At 40.0% G+C, this 26,048-nt stretch overlaps 1 protein-coding gene across 1 annotated transcript in view; it reads left to right on the plus strand.

The window, feature by feature from the left end:
* The window catches only part of LOC308696562 (NACHT, LRR and PYD domains-containing protein 3-like), a gene marked incomplete at its 5' end in the record, with an annotated part of 98,315 nt that overhangs the window by 2,939 nt on the left and 69,328 nt on the right, over window positions 1-26,048 (plus strand). The window contains one exon of the mRNA XM_081375366.1: window positions 4,017-5,975. Coding sequence (XP_081231492.1) covers window positions 4,017-5,975 — 1,959 coding nt within the window. The remainder of the gene's footprint in view (window positions 1-4,016; window positions 5,976-26,048) is intronic.

Below are 26,048 nucleotides of genomic sequence, written 5' to 3' on the forward strand. Positions count from 1 at the left end.
ATAGTTAGTTTCTGCAGTAAATATATAGGCTATAATCTGTGTGTTTACATATAGCTGTTTTAAAAATGGCGGGTGCTGGTGTTCCGCGTGCGTTCGGTCAATCAGCGTACACTAACGTCACGGATAGTTCCTATAGTACTGATTTAGACCATACTCTGAAGTAGGACCTAAATTAGTTCCTACAAATGGAGTTCCTAGAACTAAAATCGTTCCTAGTCGGCGTGTTCGCACTGCAGGAACATCCGGGTACTTTAGCCAATAGTTCTAGGAACTGTGAAAAGGTTCCTCCGGTCGGAAAGCAGCTATTAATGACACTTTAAGACCAGCCGCTGCTGACAGAAACGCGATCTGACACACGTCCCATTTTCTCACAAATCTCTACGTTCATTTAAGACTTTATTTAAATCATTTAAGACTGCTCTTATGAAGACACTCGACAAAAAGGACATTTTGGCATAATCTGTGTGTGTTATGGTTTGTTTGAGTTAAATATTTATAACGCTTTAATAACGCACGTCGTGGTCGTGGCCAGCATTTACCCGCTATATCTCTATAGTTACCATAATCTTCACAGCTTTAAAAAACCAATCATCATTCCCAATGCCGAAACCTGACAGCCAATCCGACTCAGAGTAGGGCAGAATTGTTTTCAAAGTCTTTTACACCAGTGGTTCTCAACTCCAGTCCTCGGGACCCGCTGCTCTGCACATTTTGTATGTCTCCCTTATTTAACACACCTGAATCAGATCATCAGCTCGTTAAGAGAGACTCCATGAACTGAACTGAGTGTGTCAGATAAGAGAGACATACAAAATGTGCAGAGCAACGGGTCCCGAGGACTGGAGTTGAGAACCACTGTTTTACACCGCGTGTCTGACAACTGAACACACTGCCAAACAAAGTACCGCACATCGGAAAGCAAGCCTGAGGTAAGTTAGCTTACAATGTTAACGGTCCTGTCATATACAGACAGCAATGTTGCCAATGTCATTATTTTGACATAGAAGAGGGCCGGATAATACAGCGGGCGCCGTGAGCGCTGAGTGAGCAGAAACGAGTTGTGAGTTGTCGTCGAAAAAGAAGGATAACGCAAAAAAGTTGATTGGATTGGATTTTTTGCTGCCGCATCCTTCTCCTTATTCTTTTTTACCCCTGACCTGTTTTAATGCCTGGTTCTCACTACAACCAATCATGTTTGGCTTTACACATGGTTGGAAGCCGTAATCGAAAAATCAATTATGATTAATTGTACATCCCTAAATGATAGAATTATTTATTTAATTGCAGTGTCAAAAGCTTGAACTAAATTGAGCTGGATGATGACAATACTGCTTTATAGGTGAATTGAATTTGATAATCTCTGGAACATTGACACAGTTATTGAACTGAATTGAATCAACATTTAACTGACTTAGCTGAAAAACAATACTATCTTTTGTTGAGCTGCTTATTCTGTTGCTGAATTGAGCTCTTCATAACTGATAAACTGTTCTGTTATTGAACAACAAACCCACTAATCTCAGAAACCATTGAACAACTGCTCAACTTTTAATTGGTAAACTTATTTTCATTTCTATAAGAAAACATGTCAAATTCAGAATGTGCTTCTGAGGGCCTTAACCAGTTAAACTTTCAGATGCCTGCTGAAAATCATCTGTATGACCTCTGAAATTAAAGCTTAGAACTAGGAAGGTCAGTTTCCACTATGTAAAGTTCCTGGTACCTGGTACTTTTTTAGTACCACCTCAGTTGAGGTTCCAAGCGAGCCGTACCGAGACTAAAATGTGATGTGTAAACACTGCAGGTCACTAATTTGGTCAGAGAGGTTCTTCACACATTGAATTTGCGACATGAGACACCAAACCCGGCGGATTTAAATAGTCAGCAACAGTCAATGCAGGATCATTTGTCCGCACAACTTTTTTAAACGACGTCACACGCAACTTGAAAAAAGAAATGTCTGTTTTGTGGTCAGTAGACGAGGTGGCGGCACAACTATAACGATCAGTCTATAATCCCAGCCATAGGCACCGATTTATGTTTCAGCCGGTGCCCACACTCCATGCACAAAAAGTGGTGAGGACATGTCCTACCCACAAGTCCCGCCTACGCCTATGTTACCAACCGAACAAAAGCACATTCTCTCCATGAGTTTTTGCCGTGAGTCACGCTCTCGCTGATATCTGATGATCTATAATGGTTATAAATATGATTATCTCTAAGGTGGACACCCAACTTAATGCAATATTTATGATATTTACCATCTGAATCAAACCATGTCATGTCAACAAATGGAAAAGTAAGCCAGCTGTTGATTATCAGCTGTTGATTATCATGTTAATTATTTTTGCCTTTAGCTTCAACAGCAAACTTTACATATTCTTCAGAATAAATGATGATTTAAGGATCATCTGTCACCATTTACAAGTAAATCAATTGCATGTAGTCATTTCACATGAACACTGCTTTTTCTTCATGTCAGTGTTTCTGTAATATTTTAAAATAATGGTTTCTGGTAAATCTGGTCAAGAATTTTAGCCGCCTTTCTCTTTTATTAGAACATTTTGACTACTGAAATATTGACGTCTCATAACTTTTAATATGCAGGTCATTATCTGCCCCCAAATGCCTGATGTTGCATAATTAATTTACAGTTTGTTGGCAACATGGGTATATAAAATCTATGCGAGAACTTGCGAGGATCTCCGTGTGTGATATTAGGAAATCAGTTTCTACATGTAGTATGATTTTCATATTTATTTTAACAGAGGTTTGTGTCTCTGTCTTCTTAAAGTGTAAGTTGCAGGTTAACCACCACAGGCAATTAATGTGTAAATTAAAGTGCTCTATATGTATATATTTAATTATTTCTGTCTTAAAATGTGTTAAAATAACATTTATTGGGGTTTATTTGAAGGTAGCGTGTTTTTTCAGTTACTGGGTGATGACGTCACAAGAGGAACTCGCAACCCATACTCTGCTAGATTCTTACTGTATTATGGCTATTTGGAGAACGACTGAGGATGCGGGAAACCATCAAATTCTTTATGGACCACAGCCCTACAATTTTTAACCGGTCAGGCGTGAGAGAGGGGTGCCATGGCACTCAAAGAGTTATTAATGCTTGGTGTGAGGAGAATGAGTGGAGGGTTGGCCAGGTGTCCTGGTGAGTAACGTTAGCTACGTTAGAGCTAGTCTAGCCTGGTGCAAACTTAACCCGGATAATATAAGGGAACAAGCAAGACTTTTCAAAATATTGCTGTCATGTAGAATAGCAAGGAGGGACAACAACTGAACTGAAGACATTATTTACTTACAGTAAGTCGGTCCAAATCAGAGCTGGAAGGTTAGAGATGCACACACTGCACAGGCATCAATCGCTAGTCTCATAGACTCAAACGTCATGTAAAACCTTCCTCAATCCACGCGTTCTCAATTTCTCACGATTTAATTAGCGATGTTTATTGTCAGAAAAGAAAAAGAGAGATCGATGTCCCCATCACTGTTTGTGTGGGCTGAATCAGCGCAGTGGAGAGTATGTGCTGCCGTGAGGTGAACGCGTTTTGGAGTTTAGTGGAACAGCTCGACCTGCGACCGGCTGATCTGACGTGCCTGAACCCGTTTTTTTTGCGAATAGCTTATTCTCATTTCAGGCAGGATCACGTTCCCCTTGAAGTCAGCACACACGAGTATGTTTACAATTGAGTTATTTTATCCATAATTTTTTTTATCAAATAAAACATACAACCAACTTTTCTGAAGTTATGTAAGGCATCTATAGCTGCTAGCGTACGGTAACTCTACTAGTGAGTTCCTCTTATGACGTCACGCCCCATCTAGTGGAAGGGAGCGGGAGCGGTTAAAACCACTGTTAAAAGTGCCAACTTTTCATATTATATCAGCATTTTGGTATAAAAAAAGAATGGTGGGCGGTTCTTATCTTTATGTTTAATAAACACATTGCATTATCATCTTGAAAAATTTAACCTGCAACTTACACGTTAATGTGTTTTCAGTGGTGTGAGAGCTGACCAGATCAGAGATGTGTCCTGTCAGACCAGCACATCCTCCTCCTGTCAGAAACACATCAGTCATCATGACACAGAAGCAGCCCTGCAGCTCGACTCTCACCAGCCAGTGCATGATGATCTGCAGAGAGTCAAAGACCAGCACAAAACCAGCATGAAGAACAAGTATGAGAGCTTATTTGAGGGAATCAAACTACAAGAGAATCAGACCCTCCTGAACAGGATTTACACACAGCTGTACATCATAGAGGGAGAGAGTGAAGGAGTGAATGAAGAACATGAGGTGCTACAGATGGAGAAAAGTTACAAGACCCTCCAAGACACTCCAATCAACTGCAATGACATCTTTGACCCTTCACCTGAACATGAGGAGAAGAGAAGAGAGAAGGACAAAATCAGGACTGTTCTTACTAAAGGCATCGCTGGAATTGGAAAAACCGTCTCTGTGCAGAAGTTCATTCTGGACTGGGCCGAGGGAAAAGCCAATCAGGATGTAGATTTCATGTTTGTTCTTCCATTTAGAGAGCTGAACTTGATTAAAGATCACCAGTACAGTCTTCACAGACTTCTGCTTGACTTTCATCCTGAACTTCAAGATCTGGACTCAAAGATTTATGATGAATGTACAGTTGTGTTGATCTTTGATGGTCTGGATGAAAGCAGAATTACACTGATGTTTTCAGACAGTGAGAAAGTTTCTGATGTGACTGAGTCTTCATCAGTGGGTGTGTTGATGTCAAACCTCATGAAAGGAGATCTGCTTCCCTCTGCTCTCATCTGGATCACCACCAGACCAGCAGCAGCCAATCAGATCCCCTCCAAATACATCAACCGTGTGACAGAAATTCAGGGATTCAATGACCCTCAGAAGGAGGAATATTTCAGGAAGAGAATCAGTGATAAGCATCAAGCCAGCAGAATCATCTCACACATCAGAAGAGCAAGAAGCCTCCACATCATGTGCCACATACCTGTCTTCTGCTGGATCTCAGCCACTGTGCTTCAAAACATCCTGAAACAAGATCTCAGTGCAGAAATCCCTCAAACTCTGACTGAAATGTACATACACTTCCTCCTCATTCAGACTAGTATGAGGAACCAGAAGTATGAAGAGAGAGATCCAGAGAAGCTCCTGCAGTCCAACAGAGGAGTGATTGTGAAACTTGCTGAACTGGCTTTCAATCAGCTGATGAAGGGCAATGTGATGTTCTATGAGGAGGACCTGATTGAGAGCGGCATAGACGTCACTGACGCCTCAGTGTATTCTGGGATTTGCACTGAGATCTTTAGGGAGGAATCTGTGATTTATCACAGGAAGGTTTACAGCTTTGTACATCTCAGCTTTCAGGAGTTTTTTGCAGCACTGTATGTGTTTTTCTGCTATTTACACAAGAAGAGTGAAGTTATGAAAATGTTCCTCACAGGAAAGTCCAGAACTTTCAAGTTTTTCTTAAGTAAGACTGTTTCTCTGGATGTGTTTCTGAAGGGAGTAATGAATAAAGCCTTGAAGAGTAAAAATGGACACCTAGATCTTTTCCTTCGATTCCTTCATGGCATCTCGCTGGAGTCCAATCAGAGACTCTTACAGGATCTGCTGATTCACACAAAGAACAACCCAAAGAGCATCAAGAAAATAATCCAAAACCTTAAAATACACGAAAACACAGAAAGTCCAGAAGACAGTGTCAGCCCTGAAAGATGGATGAATCTGTGTCACTGCTTGATTGAGATGAAGGATAGTTCTCTTGTTGACGAAATGCAGGCATTTTTACAATCTCGAACAAGTAAACAAAACCTTTCTCTTGCACAATGTTCAACTTTGGCAAACATGATCTTGATGTCAGAAAAGGTGATGAATGAGTTTGACCTTAAAAAGTACAGCATCACATCATCACAAGAGGGTCAAAGGAGATTGTTACCTGCTCTGAGGAACTGCAGAAAAGCTCTGTGAGTGTGAAAAAATGAACATAATATCAACTAATTTGAAATATGAACATAATACATCTCATGTAGGCTAATAGTTTAGCTGAATGCACTTTAATTACTTTTTTATTTACATAAATTTGAAGTGTCTACAGATTAAAATACTTAAAATAATTATTTTAATTTGTAATCATAAGCTGAATATCTTTTCAACCAATGAATTTACATGACTTTTCCATTTTTCATAATTTACTGGATAAGGATTAAGCATTTTTAGAAAAAATATATAAATTTTCCTGGTCTAGAAATCACACTTTTAAAATGAGGTTACCTCATGTATCTAGTTGTGGTGATGATGTATTAAAATAAGAAATATCTTGATTTAGGTCAGTGGTTTTCATGTACATGTTTGATGTCTCTCTTATCTAACACACATATTAGAGGTCTTGGAGTCTTTACTAACTAGCTGATGAGTTGAATTTGAAAATGTGCAGTGCTGTGGGTACTCCAGGAACAGGATTGAGCAGAAGTCTGTGAGCCTACTAGTCCGGGCCTTAATGCTATGGTACTGTAACCGTGATAAGAGCACCGAAAACGTTATGTTGCTTGGGCGGCTTGAGTCCTTGTAGAGTAATTTACTACGGTTTAGAACACGGCTCAACCATTCAGAATCAAGGTCCAGAACTATCTGTTTTATAACTAATTATTGACATCAGAGCCGGATTAGTACCCCCAGGGGCCCCTGGGCACTGAAGCTCATGGGCCCCCCTACCCCACCTGACAACCACACTCTCAAAAAGGAACACACGCACACACACACACACACACACACACACACACACACATACACACACACACACACACCAGGTGTGGGATTTGGGGAAAATGTCATATTGCGATTATTGTGCTCAATATTGCTATTGCGATATGCGATTGCGATATAATAAATAAATGGTTTCATGAGTCAACTTGCTTGGTTCTCAAGTAAAATGCACACACAGATTAGTGATAATGCTGAAATGTGTATTTCTCGACTCAAACTAGCAACAACAACTAAATGCATTGTTTTCAAATTAAAATAAATAAAATAAATATTGACATATTTGCAAACTTGTTATTTGACTCAATAATAGAATTGTAAAAAATAAAAGTCATATTTACCAGTGCCCAGTTATCAAACAGTCTGCACTGCATAAATTATAAATTAAATATAGACTAATCCTTCTTAAAGCTAAACATGTTGTTTAGTCAAGAGCAGTGAGTAATTGTCTCTGTTCTTTTTGTTCTTTGATTAACTTTACTGACAGAAAGCTTTATTGGCTGCTGTCTCTTTAAGACCAGCCGCTGCTGACAGAGACGCCGATCTCACACACGCCTCATTCTCTCACATCTCTTCACGTTCATCATAAGACTGCTCTTATATTTTGAGGATACTCGTAAAAAGTTGTCACCAGTGTGAATAAATGGATCTCTCAATCATTGTCACTGCTAGTAAGGAGTCAATATGCAGAAGAGGCTGGAAAAGCAAAGAATGTGCAGGAGCTGAGGGATTTTTACTAAAAACCATTGGGCAGTTTAACTGTTCGGGACAAACAAGGGACTCATGCACAACCATTACAAAAAACAAAACAAAAAAACAGTTGTGGATCATTCAGGTAATGACACAATATTAAAAATCAAGCCTATGTAATTTGTCTTGTATTTGTGTTTGTATTTTGTCTTGTGGACTTGGCTATTGAACATCTGTTATGTGAAAAAGCTTTTTAAGGGCAGTACTAAATAGAATCAATGTTTTTATGATCCTTCTTATTAAAAAAATAAATAAAAATAACTATTTCTATAACGTTCTGTTACATTCTGCAAGGTGTTTTGTAAACGTATGACTAAAGTGTAAATGTAACTAAAATCATAACATTATTAGAAGTAGGGATGCACCGATACCACTTTTTCCAGACCGAGTCCGATACCGATACTTTCATTTTTGGTACTCGCCGATACCGATACCGTAACCGATACCTGTATTTTTAATTTTCAATAAATTTTTCATTAATGCATTTGTAATTTTTAAATATATTGGTAGAGAAACCAAAAGAATATCAATCATATTAGTTGTTTATTAAATTTAAACTCAATTTGTTCATCAAATATATATTTAATGCACTGCATATTCATTACTGTATAAATTAAATATAGATGAATATTTTTGTAAAGTTAAAAAAAGGTAGCCTATTTAGTCAAGAGCAGTGAGTAATTTATTTGTCCTTTGTTTGATTAACATTAAAACACAGCAGCAGATTAATTAAACTGCTGCACCTTTAAGACCGAACGCACGGACCTCATTAAGTTGGCTTGAGAGAGCCAACTTACTGAAATCCTATTTAAACTTATTAAGTTGGCTTGAGAGAGCCAACTTACTGAAATCCTATTTAAACTTATTAAGTTGGCTTGAGAGAGCCAACATATTGAAATCCTATTTAAACTTATTATTATTATTATTAAGTTGGCTTGAGAGAGCCAACATATTGAAATCCTATTTAAACTTATTATTAAGTTGGCTTGAGAGAGCCAACTTACTGATATTGTACTTAAACTTATTATTATTATTATTCTTCTGTTAAAAACTGTTGACTCAAACTCGTCCTAGAGCTTTAACACTACATACTCCAAACTCGGCTCAGACACTCAAACTGATCTGAAGTTAGTTGCTATATCTTTTTAGACTGATCGGACTTACGGTTTTCCTAAAAATGCCGATCAAAACTCGGAAAAACTCCCATTGACTTACATTGGGGAGTTCTAAAAAATTCAAATTTACATTCAAACTCACCAACCGACGAAAATTCAAATCTAAACACCTTGAAGACTAAACCAAACTGCCGTTCTATATACTATATTAGCCAATGAGACTAATTTAAACTAATAAACTCTAAACTCATACACTTATAAACTAATTAACTTATAAACTCATGAATTCATAGACTTATTAACTCTTTAACTCATAAATTAATAAACTCTGAACTCTTAAACTCTTAAACTCATTTAAACTTATAAACTCTAAACTCATTAAAACTTATAAACTCTAAACTCATTTAAAACTTATAAACTCTAAACTCAAAAACTCTAACACTTATAAACTCATCAATTTATACACTTATAAACTCTAAACTCATAAGCTCTGAGTGTGTGTGTGTGTGTGTGTGTGTGTGTGTGAACACACACACACACACACACACACACACACTAAACTCATTTAAACTTAAACTCTAAACTCATTTAAACTTGTAAACTCAAAACTCGTAAACTACTTTAAACTTCAAACCACTTTAAACTTCTTAAGTTTAAAGCTTCAAGCTCCCAAGCAACTCCATAGCAACCAAACTTGAGTACCCTAGCAACCGTTTTGCAAGACCTATATCTCAGTATCAGAACATCGTATAGAGATGAGGTTTGGCTCTTTTGACTCATGCTAGCAAACAGCACTTCCAACATGCTACACATGCTAGCAGTGAATAGCTACATGCTAATATCATTTAGTTAAGTGCTAAATCATACCAAGATCATGCTAAGGACTCTATAAAAACTCCATAGTAACCATCTGTGACAACTACCAACCACCTAGCAACACCATAGCAACCGCCCAGAACACCCTAGCAACTGCCTAGCAACCGCCCAGAATACCTTAGCAACCGCCTAGCAACATCATAGCAACCACCCAGAACACCCTAGCAACCGCCTAGCAACACCATAGCAACCACCCAGAACACCCTAGCAACCGCCTAGCAACCACCCAGAATACCCTAGCAACCGCCTAGAAACACCATAGCAACCCCCCAGAACAGCATAGCAACCACTCAGAACACCCTAGCAACTGCCTAGCAACCACCCAGAATACCTTAGCAACCGCCTAGCAACACCATAGCAACCACCCAGAACACCCTAGCAACCGCCTAGCAACCACCCAAAACACCCTAGCAACCACTTAGCAACCACCCAGAATACCCTAGCAACCGTCTAGCAACAGCATAGCAACCACCCAGAACACCCTAGCAACCGCCTAGCAACCACCCAGAATACCCTAGCAACCGCCTAGCAACACCCTAGCAACCACCCAGAACACCCTAGCAACCGCCTAGCAACACCATAGCAACCACTAAAACACCCTAGCAACCGCCTAGCAACTACCCAGAACACCCTAGCAACCACCCAGAACACCCTAGCAACCACCCAAAATACCATAGCAACCGCCTAGCAACCACCCAGAACACCCTAGCAACCGCCTAGCAACCGCCTAGCAACCACCCAGAATACCCTAGCAACCGCCTAGCAACACCATAGCAACCACCCAGAACACCCTAGCAACCGCCTAGCAACATCCTAGCAACCACCCAAAATACCTTAGCAACCGCCTATCAACACCATAGCAACCACCCAGAACACCCTAGCAACCACCTAGCAACCACCCAAAATACCTTAGCAACCACCCAGAACACCCTAGCAACCGCCTAGCAACCACCCAAAATACCCTAGCAACCGCTTAGCAACACCCTAGCAACCACCCAGAACACCCTAGCAACCGCCTAGCAACACCCTAGCAACCACCCAAAATACCCTAGCAACCGCTTAGCAACACCCTAGCAACCACCCAGAACACCCTAGAAACCGCCTAGCAACCACCCAAAATACCTTAGCATCTGCCTAGCAACACCATAGCAACCACCCAGAACACCCTAGCAACCACCTAGCAACCACCCAAAATACCTTAGCAACCATCTAGCAACACAATAGCAACCACCCAGAACACCCTAGCAACCGCCTAGCAACCACCGAGAACACCTTAGCAACCCACTAGAAAACCCCCAACAACTTTTTAACTTTAAACTACCTAATTTAAACTTTAAACTACTTTAAACTTCAAACTAATTTAAACTTTAAACTAATTTAAACTTCAAACTAATTTAAACTTTAAGCTAATTTAAACTTCAAACTAATTTAAACTTTAAACTACTTTAAACTTCAAACTAATTTAAACTTTAAACTACTTTAAACTTTAAACTAATTTAAACTTTAAACTACTTTAAACTTCAAACTAATTTAAACTTTAAACTACTTTAAACTTTAAACTAATTTAAACTCCAAACTATTTTAAACTTCTTTAAACTTTCTGGTCCGGCTTTCTCAAGCCAACTTAAAGTTTGTCTCGACGAACTTTTTAATCTAGTTATTATTATTCTTCTTGACGGAAAAAAATCTGACTCAAACTCCTCCTAGAGCTTTAACTCTACATACTCCAAACTCGGCTCAGACACTCAAACTGATCTGACCAAGTGTGCTATATCTTTTCAGACTGATCGGACTTACGGTTTTCCTAAAAATGACGATCAAAACTCGGAAAAACTCATTCAAAAACTCCCATTGACTTACATTGGGGAGTTCTAAACTCACCAACCGACAAAAATTTAAATCTAAACACCTTGAAGACTAAACCAAACTGCCATTCTATATACTATATGAGCCATTGAGACTAATTTAAACTAATGCACTCTAAACTCATACACTTATAAACTAATTAACTTATAAACTCATGAATTCATAGACTTATGAACTCTTAAACTCATAAATTAATAAACTTTGAACTCTTAAGGCGAGACACGGCAGGCAAAAACATAGATTTTCATGCAGTGGTCAATTTTGAGATTTTGGGCTAGTTTACTCCTTCAATATGTGTTCTTTCAAGCTGTTATAAAGAAAACGTTGAAAATATACATTAAGATGTTATTTTATTACATTTTGTTTACTTGCGGCAGTAAGTTTCTCCCGAATTTACCAGGAAGTTAGCATTACAACGCGACACGCCGAGCTCCGTCTGTTTACTGAAGTCTGTCATGACCGGTATCACTGTGAAGCTCTGAGTCTCCTGCACAACGCTATGTAACCCAAATATGGGCATTTCCTTTCTATCAGTAACCAATCGTGAATGTCCAAAGGGGGATTTAAAGCTAGGACGATTTCTCATTTAGAGCTTTTTAAATCTTTAACTGCCGTTTTCTCAAAATGAGTTTTTGTCATTCTCCAGTAGAAATATCTCAGCCTATGTAGCACCTATGTACACCAAACTTTCCAGTTATATACTTAGCAGTATTCTGAAGATATTTTCAGAGGGATTTGTTAATAAATCATTCCTGGCCTGATTTATGTGACATTTTAATCAAATAAAATATGGTGAAAATCTATTTTTTATGGCTATGGACAGTATATTTTGATTCCCTAGGTAATGAAAGCATATATCCTGAAATCCCTCTGAGTTTTTATTTTCATCTTGTGTGTAAACAAAATGAAAAAATAATTTTTCACCTGGCTTTATCATATGTTCAGATCTATCTACCGAAAATATATGCAAAATCGTGCATATTTAATGAGATAATGCCTAATTTGCATAATTAAACATACAAATTTCTAAAACTTGTAATACATTTTTTTTATATACTTGTGAAAGTAATCAACTGAGGAAGTTTCATGGTGATATCTATTATTTTAAAATTTTACCCTATTCACCTGTAGTGTCTCGCCTTAAACTCATTTAAACTTATAAACTCTAAACTCATTTAAAACTTATAAACTCTAAACTCAAAAACTCTTACACTTATAAACTCATCAATTTATACACTTATAAACTCTAAACTCATAAACTCTGAGTGTGTGTGTGTGTGTGTGTGTGTGTGTGTGTGTGTCCGTGTTTCACACACTCACACACACACACACACACACACACACACACACACACACACACACACACACACACACACACACTCTCTAAACTCATTTAAACTTGTAAACTCAAAACTCCTTACTTGTAAACTACTTTAAACTTCAAACCACTTTAAACTTCTTAAGTTTAAAACTTCCAGCTCCCAAGCAACTCCATAGCAACCAAACTTGAGTACCCTAGCAACCGTTTTGCAAGACCTATATCTCTGTATCAGAACATCGTATAGAGATGAGGTTTGGCTCTTTTGACTCATGCTAGCAAACAGCACTTCCAACATGCTACACATGCTAGCAGTGAATAGCTAAATGCTAATAGCGATTAGTTAAGTGCTAAATCATTCTAAGAACTCTATAAAAACTCCATAGTAACCATCTGTGACAACTACCTACCACCTAGTAACACCATAGCAACCACCCCGAATGCCCTAGCAACCGCCTAGCAACACCATAGCAACCACCCAAAACACACTAGCAACAACCTATCAACCACCCAGAACACCCTAGCAACCGCCTAGCAACCACCCAGAACACCCTAGCAACCACACAAAGTACCTTAGCAACCATCTAGCAACACCCTAGCAACCACCCAGAACACCCTAGAAACCGCCTAGCAACCACCCAAAACACCCTAGCAACACCCTAGCAACCACCCAGAATACCCTAGCAACCACCTAGCAACAGCATAGCAACCACCCAGAACACCCTAGCAACCGCCTAGCAACACCCTAGCAACCACCCAAAATACCTTAGCAACCACCTAGCAACACCATAGCAACCACCCAGAACACCCTAGCAACCACCCAAAATACCTTAGCAACCACCTAGCAACACCCTAGCAACCACCCAAAATACCCTAGCAACCGCTTAGCAACACCCTAGCAACCACCCAGAACACCCTAGCAACCGCCTAGCAACCAACCAGAATACCCTAGCAACCACCTAGCAACACCATAGCAACCACCCAGAACACCCTAGCAACCACCTAGCAACACCATAGCAACCACCCCGAACACCCTAGCAACTAGCCAAAATACCTTAGCAACCACCTAGCAACACCATAGCAACCACCCAAAATACCCTAGCAACCGCTTAGCAACACCCTAGCAACCAACCAGAATACCTTAGCTACCACCTAGCAACAGCATAGCAACCACCCAGAACACCCTAGCAACCACCCAAAATACCTTAGCAACCACCTAGCAACACCATAGCAACCACCCAGAACACCCTAGCAACCAGCCAAAATACCTTAGCAACCGCCTAGAAACACCATAGCAACCACCCAGAACACCCTAGCAACCGCCTAGCAACCACCCAGAACACCTTAGCAACCCACTAGAAAACCCCCAACAACTTTTTAACTTTAAACTACTTTAAACTTTAAACTAATTAAAACTTTAAGCTAATTTAAACTTCAAACTAATTTAAACTTTAAACTACTTTCAACTTTAAACTAATTTACTTCAAACTAATTTAAACTTTAGACTAATTTAAACTTTAAACTAAATTAAACTTCAAACTACTTTAATCTTCAAACTACTTTAAACTTCAAACTTTCCAGTACAAACTTTCTCAAGCCAACTTAAAGTTTGTCTCGACGAACTTTTTAATCTAGTTATTATTATTATTATTATTCTTCTGAGCGTAAAAATTTACAACTCAAACTCCTCCTAGAGCTTTAACTCCACATACTCCAAACTCGGCACAGACACTCAAACTGATCTGACTCGGTGTGCTATATCTTTTCAGACTGATCGGACTTACGGTTTTCCTAAAAATGACGATCAAAACTCGGAAAAACTCATTCAAAAACTCCCATTGACTTACATTGGGAGTTCTAAAAAATTCAAACCGACAAAAATTTAAATCTAAACACCTTGAAGACTAAACCAAACTGCCATTCTATATACTATATGAGCCATTGAGACTAATTTAAACTAATGCACTCTAAACTCATACACTTATAAACTAATTAACTTATAAACTCATGAATTCATAGACTTATGACCTCTTAAACTCATAAATTAATAAACTCTGAACTCATAAACTCATTTAAACTTATAAACTCTAAACTCATTTAAACTTATAAACTCTAAACTCATTTAAAACTTCTAAACTCTAAACTCAAAAACTCTTACACTTATAAACTCATCCATTTATACACTTATAAACTCTAAACTCATAAACTCTGTCTGTGTGTGTGTGTGTGTGTGTGTGTGTGTATACACACACACACACACACACACACACACACACACACACACTAAACTCATTTAAACTCTAAACTCATTTAAACTTGTAAACTCAAAACTCGTAAACTACTTTAAACTTCAAACCACTTTAAACTTAAGTTTAAAGCTTCAAGCTCCCAAGCAACTCCATAGCAACCAAACTTGAGTACCCTAGCAACCGTTTTGCAAGACCTATATCTCAGTATCAGAACATCGTATAGAGATGAGGTTTGGCTCTTTTGACTCATGCTAGCAAACAGCACTTCCAACATGCTACACATGCTAGCAGTGAATAGCTACATGCTAATATCAATTAGTTAAGTGCTAAATCATACCAAGATCATGCTAAGGACTCTATAAAAACTCCATAGTAACCATCTGTGACAACTACCAACCACCTAGCAACACCATAGCAACCGCCCAGAACACCCTAGCAACTGCCTAGCAACCGCCCAGAATACCTTAGCAACCGCCTAGCAACATCATAGCAACCACCCAGAACACCCTAGCAACCGCCTAGCAACACCATAGCAACCACCCAGAACACCCTAGCAACCACCTAGCAACCACCCAGAATACCCTAGCAACCGCCTAGAAACACCATAGCAACCACCCAGAACACCCTAGCAACCGCCTAGCAACCACCTAGAACACCTTAGCAACAGCATAGCAACCACTCAGAACACCCTAGCAACTGCATAACAACCACCCAGAATACCTTAGCAACCGCCTAGCAACACCATAGCAACCACCCAGAACACCCTAGCAACCGCCTAGCAACCACCCAGAATACCCTTGCAACCGCCTAGCAACCACCCAGAACACCTTAGCAACCCACTAGAAAACCCCCAACAACTTTTTAACTTTAAAATACTTTAAACTTTAAACTAATTTAAACATTAAACTAATTTAAACTTTAAACTAATTTAAAATTTAAACTAATTTAAACTTTAAACTAATTCAAACTTTAAACTAATTTAAACATTAAACTAATTTAAACTTTAAACTAATTTAAACATTAAACTAATTTAAACTTTAAACTAATTTAAAATTTAAACTAATTTAAACTTTAAACTAATTTAAACTTCAAACTAATTTAAACTTTAGATTATTTTAAACTTTAAACTAAATTAAGCTTCAAACTATTTTAAACTTTAAACTATTTTAAACTTCTAACTAATTTAAAGTTCAAACTACTTTAAACTCCAAATTACTTTAAACTTCTTCAAACTTTCTGGTCCAGCTTTCTCAAGCCAACTTAAAGTTTGTCTCGACGAACTTTTTAATCTAGTTAGTGGTGCTTGCTGAAAGCAAGGCATCACTATTGTTATTGCTCATACTTATTATTCTTTTTATTATTATTCTTCCACACAAAAGTTTGGCGCGTAACTCGCCCCGCACCGTTTGTCACAGACCCATGAATGAGGTGTCAAATCGACCGGCTTATTGAGGAGAGGTGTGCTATGACTTTTATAAGCGATCGGGGGTGCGGTGTTCACCCCAGGGTCGAAAAAGCGGCCCAAAAAGTTCCATTGACTTAACATTGCAACGAACTTTGAGCACTCGGAGCGAGGATTTCGCAGAAACGTGTGATTTGCCACATTTGAAGAGGTTGACAGGCTCTGTAAGAACATACCTCACAATGGGGTAAAAGTTGCACCCCTGGGGGGCAGGAGCGTCCCAAAGTTGCCCCATTGACTTACTATGGGGAAGGAATGTCCCGTGAAACACACATGCTTTTCCTACTATGGTAAATTGCATAGGGATTTTGTAATGAACGTAGCTCTGGATCACAGTGTCATAGAGACAAGGGGGTGGGCTCATTTTATTCAGACGACCAATCAGTCTCTCAGGATCATTGTGAAGCTATCAAGCCACGCCCTAGCAACCATTTAGAGCACCTTAGCAACAAGTCCCATAGACTTCCATTGAAAGAGTTCAAAGGGATATCTCCGGACTGAATTGTCATAGAAACTTGAGGGTGGTCTCGTTTGACTTGGGGCAGCAAACAGCCAATCATGAATCACCTTCACTCTTCCTAGCCCCTCCCTAGCAATCATTGTCGAGCACCTTAGCAACCAAAATCCTAGAGGAATATCTTCCATTCTGAATGTCACAGAGGCATGGGAGTTGGTTTATATCATTCATAGTGACAAGAAGCCTTTGCAGTTTCATCATTGGCAGCTGTCAAGTAACTCCATAGCAACCAAACAGAGTACCCTAGCAACCAAATTCCAAAGAGGGATATCTTCTATTCTGAATGTCACAGAGGCATGGGAGCTGGTTTATACCCTACATACTGACAAGCAGCCTTTGGAGTTTCATCATTGGCAGCTGCCAAACCACTCCATAGCAACCAAACAGAGTACCCTAGCAACTATTTAGCAATACCTCTATCTCTGTATCAGAACATTGTATAGAGATGGGGGTTGGTTTATATCATTTATAGTGACAAGAAGCCTTTGGGGTTTCATGATTGGCAGCTGCCAAGCCACTCCCTAACAACCAAACAGAGTTCCCTAGCAACCGTTTTGCAAGACCTATATCTCTGCGTCAGAACATCGTATAGAGATGGGGGTTGGTTTATATCATTAATACTGACAAGAAGCCTTTGCAGTTTCATCATTAGCAGCTGCCAATCAACTCCATAGCAACCAAACAGACAACCCTAGCAACCAAAATCCAAAGAGGGATATCTTCCATTCTGAATGTCACAGAGGCATGGGAGTTGGATTATATCATTCATAGTGACAAGAAGCCTTTGCAGTTTCATCATTGGCAGCTGCCAAGCCACTCCTTAGCAACCATTGTCGAGCACCTTAGCAGCCAAAACCATAGAGGGATATCTTCCATTCTGAATGTCACAGAGGCATGGGAGTTGGTTTATATCATTCATACTGACAAGCAGACTTTGCAGTTTCATCATTGGCAGCTGTCAAGCAAATCCATAGCAACCAAACAGAGAACCCTAGCAACCAAAATACAAAGAGGGATATCTTCCATTCTGAAAGTCACAGAGGCATGGGAGTTGGTTTATATCATTCATAGTGACAAGAAGCCTTTGCAGTTTCATCATTGGCAGCTGTCAAGCAAATCCATAGCAACCAAACAGAGAACCCTAGCAACCAAAATCTAAAGAGGGATATCTTCCATTCTGAATGTCACAGAGGCATGTGAGTTGGTTTATATCATTCACAGTGACAAGAAGCCTTTGCAGTTTCATCATTGGCAGCTGCCAAGCAACTCCATGGCAACCAAACAGAGTACCCTAGCAACCGAATCCAAAGAGGGATATCTTCCATTCTGAATGTCACAGAGGCATGGGATTTGGTTTGAATCATTCATACTGACAAGCAGCCTTTGGAGTTTCATGATTGGCAGCTGCCAAGCCACTCCTTAGCAACCAAACAGAGGACCCTAACAACCGTTTATCAAGACCCATGTCTCTGCGTCAGAACATCGTATAGAGATGGGGTTTGGCTGTTTTGTTTTGGTTGGGAAACAGTCTGTAACTATCACCATGGTAACTGAATTCACACCCTAGCAACCGTTTAGAGCCACCTAGCAACCATATTGCAACATATAGAAGCCATATTTCAGCTCCACAACATCGTACAGACATAGTTGTTGGCTCGAATGCAATCATGTACAACACCATAGCAACCAAGTGGAGAGTTTTGCCACTGCAAGCACCACTTCACATTTTCTTCAGGAAATGTACATTCTAGTTAAGTTGGCTTGAGAGAGCCAACTTACTGAAATCCTATTTAAACTTATTAAGTTGGCTTGAGAGAGCCAACTTACTGAAATCCTATTTAAACTTATTAAGTTGGCTTGAGAGAGCCAACTTACTGAAATCCTATTTAAACTTATTAAGTTGGCTTGAGAGAGCCAACATATTGAAATCCTATTTAAACTTATTATTATTATTATTATTATTATTCTTCTGAGCGCAAAAATTTACAACTCAAACTCCTCCTAGAGCTTTAACTCCACATACTCCAAACTCGGCACAGACACTCAAACTGATCTGACTCGGTGTGCTATATCTTTTCAGACTGATCGGACTTACGGTTTTCCTAAAAATGACGATCAAAACTCGAAAAAACTCATTCAAAAACTCCCATTGACTTACATTGGGAGTTCTAAAAAATTCAAACCGACAAAAATTTAAATCTAAACACCTTGAAGACTAAACCAAACTGCCATTCTATATACTATATGAGCCATTGAGACTCATTTAAACTAATGCACTCTAAACTCATACACTTATAAACTAATTAACTTATAAACTCATGAATTCATAGACTTATGAACTCTTAAACTCATAAATTAATAAACTTTGAACTCTTAAACTCATTTAAACTTATAAACTCTAAACTCATTTAAAACTTATAAACTCTAAACTCAAAAACTCTTACACTTATAAACTCATCAATTTATACACTTATAAACTCTAAACACATACACTCTGAGTGTGTGTGTGTGTGTGTGTGTGTGTGTGTGTGAACACACACACACACACACACACACACACACACACACACACACACACACACACACACACACACACACACACACACACACACACACTCTAAACTCATTTAAACTTAAACTCTAAACTCATTTAAACTTGTAAACTCAAAACTCCTTACTTGTAAACTACTTTAAACTTCAAACCACTTTAAACTTCTTAAGTTTAAAACTTCCAGCTCCCAAGCAACTCCATAGCAACCAAACTTGAGTACCCTAGCAACCGTTTTGCAAGACCTATATCTCTGTATCAGAACATCGTATAGAGATGAGGTTTGGCTCTTTTGACTCATGCTAGCAAACAGCACTTCCAACATGCTACACATGCTAGCAGTGAATAGCTACATGCTAATAGCGATTAGTTAAGTGCTATATCATGCCAAGATCATGCTAAGAACTCTATAAAGACTCCATAGTAACCATCTGTGACAACTACCAACCACCTAGCAATACCATAGCAACCGCCCAGAACACCCTAGCAACCACCTAGCAACCGCCCAGAATACCTAGCAACCGCCTAGCAACACCATAGCAACCACCCAGAACACCCTAGCAACCGCCTAGCAACCACTCAGAATACCCTAGCAACCGCCTAGCAACACCATAGCAACCACCCAGAACACCCTAGCAACCGCCTAGCAACCACCCAGAATACCCTAGCAACCGCCTAGCAACACCATAGCAACCACCCAAAACACCCTAGCAACCGCCTAGCAACCACCCAGAACACCCTAGCAACAGCATAGCAACCACTCAGAACACCCTAGCAACCGCCTACCAACCACCCAGAATACCCTAGCAACCGCCTAGCAACACCATAGCAACCAACCAGAACACCCTAGCAACCACCTAGCAACCACCCAGAATACCTTAGCAACCGCCTAGCAACACCATAGCAACCAACCAGAACACCCTAGCAACCGCCTAGCAACCACCAAGAATACCCTAGCAACCGCCTAGCAACACCATAGCAACCACCCAGAACACCCTAGCAACCGCCTAGCAACACCATAGCAACCACCCAGAACACCCTAGCAACCACCTAGCAACCACCCAAAACACCCTAGCAACCACCTAGCAACCACCCAGAATACCCTAGCAACCGCCTGGCAACACCATAGCAACCAACCAGAACACCCTAGCAACCGCCTAGCAACCACCAAGAATACCCTAGCAACCACCTAGCAACACCATAGCAACCACCCAGAACACCCTAGCAACCGCCTAGCAACACCATAGCAACCACCCAGAACACCCTAGCAACCGCCTAGCAACCACCCCGAACACCCTAGCAACCAGCCAAAATACCTTAGCAACCGCCTAGCAACACCATAGCAACCAACCAGAACACCCTAGCAACCACCTAGCAACCACCCAGAATACCTTAGCAACCGCCTAGCAACACCATAGCAACCAACCAGAACACCCTAGCAACCGCCTAGCAACCACCAAGAATACCCTAGCAACCGCCTAGCAACACCATAGCAACCACCCAGAACACCCTAGCAACCGCCTAGCAACACCATAGCAACCACCCAGAACACCCTAGCAACCACCTAGCAACCACCCAAAACACCCTAGCAACCACCTAGCAACCACCCAGAATACCCTAGCAACCGCCTGGCAACACCATAGCAACCAACCAGAACACCCTAGCAACCGCCTAGCAACCACCAAGAATACCCTAGCAACCACCTAGCAACACCATAGCAACCACCCAGAACACCCTAGCAACCGCCTAGCAACACCATAGCAACCACCCAGAACACCCTAGCAACCGCCTAGCAACCACCCCGAACACCCTAGCAACCAGCCAAAATACCTTAGCAACCGCCTAGCAACACCATAGCAACCACCCAAAATACCCTAGCAACCGCTTAGCAACACCCTAGCAACACCATAGCAACCAACCAGAATACCCTAGCAACCACCCCGAACACCCTAGCAACCAGCCAAAATACCTTAGCAACCGCCTAGCAACACCATAGCAACCACCCAGAACACCCTAGCAACCGCCTAGCAACCACCCAGAACACCTTAGCAACCCACTAGAAAACCCCCAACAACTTTTTAACTTTAAACTACTTTAAACTTTAAACTAATTAAAACTTTAAGCTAATTTAAACTTCAAACTAATTTAAACTTTAAACTACTTTCAACTTTAAAGTAATTTACTTCAAACTAATTTAAACTTTAGACTAATTTAAACTTTAAACTAATTTAAACTTCAAACTAATTTAAACTTTAGACTAATTTAAACTTTAAACTAAATTAAACTTTAAACTAAATTAAACTTTAAACTAAATTAAACTTCAAACTACTTTAATCTTCAAACTACTTTAAACTTCAAACTTTCCAGTACAAACTTTCTCAAGCCAACTTAAAGTTTGTCTCGACGAACTTTTTAATCTAGTTATTATTATTATTCCGAGACTAAAATTTCTATATGAAACTCCTCCTAGAGCTTTAACTCCACATACTCCAAACTCGGCTCAGACACTCAAACTGATCTGACCAAGTGTGCTATATCTTTTCAGACTGATCGGACTTACGGTTTTCCTAAAAATGACGATCAAAACTCGGAAAAACTCCCATTGACTTGCATTGGGGAGTTCTAAAAAATTCAAATCCAGATTCAAACTGACCAACCGACGAAAATTCAAATCAAAATACCTTGAAGACTAAACCAAACTGCCGTTCTATATACTATATTAGCCATTGAGACTCATTTAAACTAATGAACTCTAAACTCATACACTTATTAACTAATTAACTTATAAACTCATGAATTCATAGACTTATGAACTCTTAAACTCATAAATTAATAAACTCTGAACTCTTAAACTCATTTAAACTTATAAACTCTAAACTCATTTAAAACTTATAAACTCTAAACTCAAAAACTCTAACACTTATAAACTCATCAATTTATACACTTATAAACTCTAAACTCATAAACTCTGAGTGTGTGTGTGTGTGTGTGTGTGACACACACACACACACACACACACACACACACACACACACACACTAAACTCATTTAAACTTAAACTCTAAACTCATTTAAACTTATAAACTCAAAACTCGTAAACTACTTTAAACTTCAAACCACTTTAAACTTCTTAAGTTTAAAGCTTCCAGCTCCCAAGCAACTCCATAGCAACCAAACTTGAGTACCCTAGCAACCGTTTTGCAAGACCTATATCTCTGTATCAGAACATCGTATAGAGATGAGGTTTGGCTCTTTTGACTCATGCTAGCAAACAGCACTTCCAACATGCTACACATGCTAGCAGTGAATAGCTACATGCTAATAGCGATTAGTTAAGTGCTATATCATGCCAAGATCATGCTAAGAACTCTATAAAGACTCCATAGTAACCATCTGTGACAACTACCAACCACCTAGCAACACCATAGCAACCGCCCAGAACACCCTAGCAACCGCCTAGCAACCGCCCAGAATACCTAGCAACCGCCTAGCAACACCATAGCAACCACCCATAACACCCTAGCAACCGCCTAGCAACCACTCAGAATACCCTAGCAACCGCCTAGCAACACCATAGCAACCACCCAGAACACCCTAGCAACCGCCTAGCAACCACCCAGAATACCCTAGCAACCGCCTAGCAACACCATAGCAACCACCCAAAACACCCTAGCAACCGCCTAGCAACCACCCAGAACACCCTAGCAACAGCATAGCAACCACCCAGAATACCCTAGCAACCGCCTAGCAACACCATAGCAACCAACCAGAACACCCTAGCAACCACCTAGCAACCACCCAGAATACCCTAGCAACCGCCTAGCAACACCATAGCAACCAACCAGAACACCCTAGCAACCGCCTAGCAACCACCAAGAATACCCTAGCAACCGCCTAGCAACACCATAGCAACCACCCAGAACACCCTAGCAACCGCCTAGCAACACCATAGCAACCACCCAGAACACCCTAGCAACCGCCTAGCAACCACCCAAAACACCCTAGCAACCACCTAGCAACCACCCAGAATACCCTAGCAACCGCCTAGCAACACCATAGCAACCACCCAAAACACCCTAGCAACCGCCTAGCAACCACCCAGAACACCCTAGCAACAGCATAGCAACCACCCAGAATACCCTAGCAACCGCCTAGCAACACCATAGCAACCAACCAGAACACCCTAGCAACCACCTAGCAACCACCCAGAATACCCTAGCAACCGCCTAGCAACACCATAGCAACCAACCAGAACACCCTAGCAACCGCCTAGCAACCACCAAGAATACCCTAGCAACCGCCTAGCAACACCATAGCAACCACCCAGAACACCCTAGCAACCGCCTAGCAACACCATAGCAACCACCCAGAACACCCTAGCAACCGCCTAGCAACCACCCAAAACACCCTAGCAACCACCTAGCAACCACCTAGCAACCACCCAGAATACCCTAGCAACCGCCTAGCAACACCATAGCAACCAACCAGAACACCCTAGCAACCGCCTAGCAACCACCAAGAATACCCTAGCAACACCATAGCAACCACCCAGAACACCCTAGCAACCACCTAGCAACACCATAGCAACCACCCAGAACACCCTAGCAACCGCCTAGCAACCACCCCGAACACCCTAGCAACCAGCCAAAATACCTTAGCAACCGCCTAGCAACACCATAGCAACCACCCAAAATACCCTAGCAACCGCTTAGCAACACCCTAGCAACACCATAGCAACCAACCAGAATACCCTAGCAACCACCCCGAACACCCTAGCAACCAGCCAAAATACCTTAGCAACCGCCTAGCAACACCATAGCAACCACCCAGAACACCCTAGCAACCGCCTAGCAACCACCCAGAACACCTTAGCAACCCACTAGAAAACCCCCAACAACTTTTTAACTTTAAACTACTTTCAACTTTAAACTAATTCAAACTTTAAGCTAATTTAAACTTCAAACTAATTTTAACTTTAAACTACTTTCAACTTTAAAGTAATTTACTTCAAACTAATTTAAACTTTAGACTAATTTAAACTTTAAACTAATTTAAACTTCAAACTAATTTAAACTTTAGACTCATTTAAACTTTAAACTAAATTAAACTTTAAACTAAATTAAACTTCAAACCACTTTAATCTTCAAACTACTTTAAACTTCAAACTTTCCAGTACAAACTTTCTCAAGCCAACTTAAAGTTTGTCTCGACGAACTTTTGCATCTAGTTAAGTTGGCTTGAGAGAGCCAACTTACTGAAATCCTATTTAAACTTATTATTATTATTATTATTATTATTCCGAGACTAAAATTTCTATATGAAACTCCTCCTAGAGCTTTAACTCTACATACTCCAAACTCGGCTCAGACACTCAAACTGATCTGACCAAGTGTGCTATATCTTTTCAGACTGATCGGACTTACGGTTTTCCTAAAAATGACGATCAAAACTCGGAAAAACTCCCATTGACTTGCATTGGGGAGTTCTAAAAAATTCAAATTTAGATTCAAACTCACCAACCGACAAAAATTTAAATCTAAACACCTTGAAGACTAAACCAAACTGCCATTCTATATACTATAAGAGCCATTGAGACACATTTAAACTAATGAACTCTAAACTCATACACTTATAAACTAATTAACTTATAAACTCATGAATTCATAGACTTATGAACTCTTAAACTCATAAATTAATAAACTCTGAACTCTTTAAACTCATTTACACATATAAACTCTAAACTCATTTAAACTTATAAACTCAAAACTCAATTAAACTTATAAACTAAACTCAAAAACTTGTACACTTATAAACTCATGCATTTATACACTTATAAACTCTAAACTCATAAACTCTGAGTGTGTGTGTGTGTGTGTGTGTGTGTGTGTGAACACACACACACACACACACACACACACACACACACACACACACACACACACACACACACACTCACTCTAAACTCATTTAAACTTAAACTCTAAACTCATTTAAACTTATAAACTCAAAACTCAAAAACTCGTAAACTACTTTAAACTTCAAACCACTTTAAACTTCTTAAGTTTAAAGCTTCCAGCTCCCAAGCAACTCCATAGCAACCAAACTTGAGTACCCTAGCAACCGTTTTGCAAGACCTATATCTCTGTATCAGAACATTGTATAGAGATGAGGTTTGGCTCTTTTGACTCATGCTAGCAAACAGCACTTCCAACATGCTACACATGCTAGCAGTAAATAGCTACATGCTAATAGCGATTAGTTAAGTGCTATATCATGCCAAGATCATGCTAAGAACTCTGTAAAGACTCCACAGTAACCATCTGTGACAACTACCAACCACCTAGTAACACCATAGCAACAGCCCAGAACACCCTAGCAACCGCCTAGCAACCACCCAGAATACCTTAGTAACCGCCTAGCAACACCATAGCAACCACCCAGAACACCCTAGAAACCGCCTAGCAACCACCCAGAATACCTTAGTAACCGCCTAGCATCACCATAGCAACCACCAAAACACCCTAGCAACCGCCTAGCAACCACCCAGAACACCCTAGCAACCGCCTAGCAACCACC

This window comes from Scardinius erythrophthalmus (genome assembly GCF_964197995.2).
Source record: "Scardinius erythrophthalmus genome assembly, chromosome: 1".
NCBI lineage: Eukaryota > Metazoa > Chordata > Actinopteri > Cypriniformes > Leuciscidae > Scardinius > Scardinius erythrophthalmus.